A 6,763-nucleotide genomic window follows, 5' to 3' on the forward strand; every position below is an offset into this window, starting at 1 on the left:
TTTGAAACAAACTCTTGCCCCACATGGGGAAAACCACAAAAGGCAAATACATCTGAGCAAAAATGATTATATGTAATATACATCCAGCCTTTGGACAGTTTATAATGGTTGTTTTGTGTGTCTGTCTGGTATTTGTGCTTCACTTAAGCTCCTCTGACATTATTGTAATTTGCGTACAAATCCGTGTTAGATCTTACGTCATAAAATACGTCTTTAAATATGAAAAAAGAGTCAACCACTAAATGGATTGTTTGCTTCAAAATGCCTCTGATTCTCGAGGTTTTCGCTAAACAGAGTGTGCTGCATGTTGAAACCTCATCTGAGGAGAAAATGCTTGCTCTATTATTATTTGGTGCTGCCATCTGGTGGACCTTGTTCAGATTAAAGAGTTCTAGTAAGGGAAATGTACAAAAATACAGAAATAATTAAACACACCACACACACACACACACAATGAGACTAGCTTTTGTCTTTGTTTTCATACACAGGGAGTCCCCACAGGTTTGTCTGTGGTCTGATGTCTACATCTACTGTAGTTTTAAGTTCCTTCCTTACTCTCAGTTACAGGCAACCCTTGTAAAAATAACTTGTAAATATCGCTTCTTCGTTTTTTTGTTTTTCTTACAATAATTCTGGTTAAAGACGTAATTTTTTTTTTATTTTATTTTTATTTTTTGGGGAGGGGGATCATTATTTGCATCTATTTTAAGACAGACCCAAAGACACTGATTTAGTCATTTTTTAATCCTTACTGATGTGGTTGTCAGTGGTTATCACTGACCCACTGACTTCTAGGTATTTTCTGGTCAAGATTCCCAGGAATTTGCGGTCGTGAACCCGGTGTCTGCTGCCCTTGTAAAATTGCGTATGCTACGGCCCACTGTTAGAAGGGAAAAGGGCTGCCTTCAGTACAGTCGGAAATTTGGGAACTACCAATCGACCTTTAAATGTGCTTGAAGAAGTCAGGATACTCTTCCACCTATGAACCGTGTCAGAGAGTAATGATAAAGTAAAATTGTCCAGGACTTTACATTGACTACATACCTGCAGACAAGTTGAGATTGCATTTGTTCTTAGATTAATTTTTATACTACTTACATAATGTTGAATTTTGATTACAGCTATCAGGAAAATTTCACTGTGAAGAAATTATGGTATGTGTTTTTGCTTAAACTTGGACATAAATGTTTACCCCACCCTATTTAACTGTTTGTGTGCAGGTGGTCTGGTAACAATGAAAACCACATTTCATGGAGCCATAAACGTGTGCACATGAACAGAAATTCATATGTTGTTCTAAAATCACATATAAATAAATGAAAACACTGTAAAATACCAAGAAAAGTAGCTTTGGATGGGACAGAATAAACTGTTTTTTAATTTCCTTCAATAGCTCTTTAAACGCTGATGACTAAAAATGACCATTTTCTAAAAATCAAATACATTTAAAAGCTGTTATCTATTAACACTGAAACCATATCAGCAGCCAGTATCTTGAACTGTGAAGTAGATGGGCCACAGCAACATAAAACTACACCAGGCGTTGTTTCTGTCAGCTAAGGAAAGTCTCGTCCACACTTCTAATAACTTCTAATGATTCAAAATATGAGCCGTGTTGAAAGGAAATCCATGAAATTGGACCTGCACATTTCTTTGATATGTCTCTTGTATTTTATGAGCTTTTTTTTTTATTTGTTTTTTATTAAGGTAAGCTACTAACAGGTCAAACTAAAGTTGCCAGCATAATTTTCCCCCAATCGCACGAAGTTGTTGAAATTACACGATTAGCTTGAACGCAGCACAAGCCCACATAATGCTCTTCTTCAGCACCGGGAACAGCGGGTCAGCCTACAGAGCTCTTCCGGAGGCGGATAATCCCCTTCTCTGCGCGAAGTCCTCGTACAGTCAGGAAGGGATCGCTGTAGCTCCCCTCGAGAGGAACACGTTTTGGGATCAAATGCAAGTTACGACGGGGGAAGCGCAGCTTTGAGGACAGCTTGGACGTGTAGAGAAATGTCTGCGCATCTCTCCCTCTGGCTTTATTGTGTAAACAACCAAATCTGACACCGATAAGCGGATTCTCTATAATGTGACAGCTGCTGTCGCCGCTCATCTATTTCGGGAGAAACTACGGGCAGTATCCCGCTTGCGTTTTTATTATTTCAGGACAATGGTGGCTCATAACCTGGCCTTAACCTTTATTGCCGCGGCTCTTTGGGGGGTCAGCGGCGAACTACTGCTCACTCCTTCATCTGCGACGCACTTAAATTCAACATCATCATCATCCGTCATCAGTCAAGATTCACTGACTAACAATGCCACGGATGCTGCCGTGGGATCCCGGATTTCATCTCTAATGACGTATCTTCCGACCCTGAAAAACATTGTTATTTTCATCTGCGTGTTAACAGCTGCTCTCATCACGTGCCTGGTCATCAAAGTGGTCAGGTAGGCAGGTTGGCGCAGAAAAAACAAATCAATCGTTGCAACGGTTGTGAAGCTGTAAAAGTCATGCAGACATTATGAGAGCAGGATTGTTTATGCATTTGCGTGTGGTTGATTTGTCCCCGTGTGATGTGATGGAGAAGGGTCTGGGCCTGTTGATTCTCATCTTACGGGGATTTCTAGGCACTGATAAGTTTAGCGTCATACTGCCTTATGTAGTCGTTTTATGTGCCCGTAAGCCTCGAATCTAGTGAAGTAGGCTACATTGTTACTCTGTTTACATTTCTCTGATTGCACAGTTTATTTTCGGGCTCATCCAGGTCAGATCTAATTCTGCTAGTTGCTATTTTCCTTTGCAGTCAGACTGTTGATCATATTTCTAATTAATCAGTGAGGGTTTTTTTTAGTCCCTAGCATTTAAGAAGTTGATGTAAATAAAAACAGTGTAAGATTGAATAAACTGGAACTTCTTCTTTGGGAGGTTGGCGCTTACTTAAGCAACTGATTATCACCATATTGAAATAATATTTGCCCCACTTTTTGGGCCAGTCTGAGCACTTTAACACACTCCATATGGCAGAACTAAAGGAAGATTACAACTTCAGGTTGTAGGCTTTGTGATCCAAAAGGCAAAGTTTTAATTCTCTTGCTCACCTCATGTGTGACAGTTGTCTTTTCTCGCAGATCTGGCAGAAGAATCAGGAAGACTCGGAAGTATGATATTATCACTACACCTGCAGAGCGCGTCGAGATGGCGCCTCTCAATGAGGAAAACGATGAAGAGGATGACTCAACCCTTTTCGATGTCAAATACAGGTTGGTTTGTTTTGTTTTTATTTCTTTTGGATCACTTAAGCAATGACAAGTTCATCATGTTACATTCATCATATTCCAAGCAGAACCAGAGGAAAAACTCCTTTTCTTCAATTTCTACTGGTCACATAAGCAGAGAAGAAAGAAAACACGAGAGCCTCATAACACTGAGAATGTTCTACGTGTATCAGAGAAGAGAAAATGTAGATGTGGATGAGATGCTGACCATGAGAAGCCATGAGTACTAAAAATGATGGCCTTGAAGACAGATCATAAGTTTCTTTGTACAGGTTCTTACACAGCAAATGTAAGGTTAATGTAGATTTTAAAACACTGATACGTTTTCCTCAGGCGCCTTAATCTTTACTATTATAGCCATAAAATGCTGAAACCCTGATTTGCTTATGCAAAGCAGATTGCACTTTGGTTTTGACTGTGAAATTTTGCACAACGGCAAATTTACCAGCCGTCCCGGAATTATTATTATTATTATTATTTTAAGTACAAAGCTTGATTAAAAACTGTGTGTCTGACCAGCTTTGGTCATCCTAAAGAAACACACTACTTTAATTCTAATGCACTGTTGACTTTAGGTCTCACCCTTCCGTGCTTTCCATTGTTCACACAGTCACTTCCTCAAAGGGACGCCTTGTTTAATTGACATTCCTGACTTCCAAGTCAGACAGGACTCTTGACGGGCAAACACACTTCCTCCTCACTGTGTGCTCGTTAAGTAACTCTAAGTTTCTGCTTTGCAGGTGAATACCGGCGTGGACGTCAGCGTGTTTGAGCTGATGACTCCCACTTGGCCCGGGACAAGTACAAGTGATTTCCTGTATTTTTTTGGGGGGTGTGTGTGTGTGTGTGCGCGCATTTCCAAGTCTTACCATATCAGCAACTTAATGCTGTCAGTGCATGGCTTGTATCTGTGGTTAAATAGTGTTTTGACATTACTGTTCGCTGCTTTCCTAAAGCTTCTATCACGTGAGCCAAATAATCTCCCAGGTTATTTCTAAGTTAGAGATAAGGAGGCTCCAAAAGTCTTTCAGCAAATGTCTGCTTTGAAGCCATGTCCGTAATCCAGGGTTAATCACACTTTAAATAACTAAATAAATACATGGTGGTCACTACAGATCATCGCCTAATGCGTAAAGTAGTCATTTACCAAGAGTACTTTCTTCAACTGTAAAATTTAATTGATATTTTTTTAACCAAAACCAAATATTACCTATATGTACTAACCACTTTGTTGTGCGTATATACTGTTAAAGGCTTTCCGGTCAGGAGTGAGCACACGCTACATATATATATTTTTTACCGTGTATTCTTTCAGACATTCCTGTTTCGCTGCTATCACAGCTGACGTTGACCTTTAAGGTTATCAGATTTGACTCGAAGCGCAAAGACTTTTTGTGTCATATTTATGGGGTATATACCAGTTTGCTATGAATGTAAATCTGCTGTTATCGAGTGCGCTGAAACACGCTTAATCCTTAAAAAAGGAACCGCTGAGCAGGATCGGCGCTGCCTGTGGAGACTGCGGTCATGCCGCCACAGTGATTAACATGCGCCCAGTATCTTACTTTCAAGGCCAAGTTAAAGTTTGACTTTTCAGGGTCAAAGTCCAGTTGCTCGCTTTAAAAATATCCCCAAATTTGATATTCTTTATACGAGCTAACAAATTAAAGTCCCTCACTGTAATATTCACTAATGGCTAACTGACTTCTTCTCATAAAAGAAGAAATTTTCCTGGGCTATGATTGTATTAAAGGCCACTTTTGACATTTGGGGAAAAGTGATTGTTACTTTTTATAAATACTAAACCACTATATTAAAAACTCATATTAAAAAAATTAAATTACGATTATCTATCTAAAGTTTTATTCAAAGTGAATGAAAGGAAAAGCAGAGGAGATCACAAGACCCTCACGTCTCCGTCTGCCCAATAACGATAATTACATTGTTTGAGGAGCGAGGCAGAACACACAGATGAGCTTTTCTGCAGCACACGGTCGCGCGGTTGCCGTCTGTGACCTTCTCTTTTAATCCAAACTGTTATCTGATAGTGCACTGTGGCCTGCAGGTGCAGCTGTTTCCAAATGACCTCCATCCTCGGTTTAATAAGAAAATAAAAAGACTGCCGTGACCAAACTTGCACAATCAATTTATCGTCTTCTTTCTCTCCCCACGCCTGTCTGAAATAAAGTGTTTTTGGCATTTTGGGTAAAGCTGGATGTGTTTATTGTTTTGACAGAATCATTCATTGAATCATATGTGAATCAAACTTGTAAACATACTGTATTTTTTTTTTTTTTAATATGATGTTCTGTAATATTCCTCAAGCTGGCTGCTGTTATTTACTGTTTTCCACTTTTTCTCTTCTGTCCCGTGTCTTTAACTGTTTGTGCAGAAAGCTGCAGATCAATGTGTTTGTGCCTGCTCAGACAAAGATGCCAACCTTTGTCAAAGTTTTTTTTTTCTTTTTCTTGGCTGGAGTTGTGTGAAATGATGGAAAAACTTCACCGAATCATCTGCTGCACATGGTCGCTCGTAAAGAGAAATTAAAGCTGTAGCGGTGAAACTAATTTCCATGATTCCGCATTTTACCCAAAAACAAAAAAGAAAAAAAAATTACAAGTGGAACTGTTTTAAAGGTTTATAGTAAACAAGCCCCTGCTTGGTTTCTGACACAGATGTGCGTGTAGCCCTGTCTGTTTCCTCAGTTTCCATTTATTTGAAAAACCACTGAAATAAACCCGCTTCCTTTGAAGTGTCAAGGAAAAATTTTGTGTATTTTTTTGCCACAGAAAAGTACATTCACGTTGTCATAAATGCACACGTTAAGCATCAGTGAGTCACACTGAGGATCATAAAAACGAACAAAAAGACTGGAATATGCTCAAACTGTATCCATTAACACAAGACAAACATGCAAAAGCGAGTATTAGTTTGCTGTAATTTGCACATTAAACAGATGTTAACAGGGTACGGGGGGGGGAGCAAGATAAAAACTGTACAATCTTCAGAGCAGGGAACATGTGTGAGAAAGTTTTTCTCATCTGTGGCAAACTCCACATTCTGGGTTAATTAACTTAATAGCGTTGGTCACAAACCGTTTCTATTTTTGCCAAAGTCAGACAAGCTCACACAAATAAACCTTTCATTGCTTCAGACTGCTGACGTCTCTAGTACAACTTTCATGTCTATTCTTAACTTAATTGGCGGCGTAATAAGGTCGACATGCAAGTCAACAGGCGCATCCTGTCAAAACAACACTTTTTGTGGACAAATCACATGGCTGAGAGCGCATGAGAGGCTATTTGTTTAGCTATGGAGCTCTTGGAATATTTCAAATGCTTCCTTTAATTTTCTATAACAGAGGCATATTGTTACAGAAAAATACCCAGAGCTTCTTGGCCAAAATCTCAACATCGAGATAACTCCAAAAAAAAAAAAAAAAAAAAAAAAAAGCCCAAAACAAAACCCCCTTTGATGAGGTGGATCC

At 39.2% G+C, this 6,763-nt stretch overlaps 1 protein-coding gene across 1 annotated transcript; it reads left to right on the top strand.

The window, feature by feature from the left end:
• Positions 1–1,804: 1,804 nt before the first annotated feature.
• On the top strand, positions 1,805–6,042 carry fam174b (family with sequence similarity 174 member B). The gene is made up of 3 exons (XM_005729931.2): positions 1,805–2,448; positions 3,130–3,261; positions 4,017–6,042. Exons 1-3 carry the CDS (start codon positions 2,171–2,173, stop codon positions 4,018–4,020), a joined length of 414 nt encoding a protein of 137 aa, XP_005729988.1. The 5' UTR covers positions 1,805–2,170; the 3' UTR covers positions 4,021–6,042.
• Positions 6,043–6,763: the final 721 nt, after the last annotated feature.

Source organism: Pundamilia nyererei, unplaced genomic scaffold, assembly GCF_000239375.1.
Source record: "Pundamilia nyererei isolate P.nyererei 1_Seehausen unplaced genomic scaffold, PunNye1.0 scaffold00035, whole genome shotgun sequence".
NCBI classification, from domain to species: Eukaryota; Metazoa; Chordata; class Actinopteri; order Cichliformes; family Cichlidae; genus Pundamilia; species Pundamilia nyererei.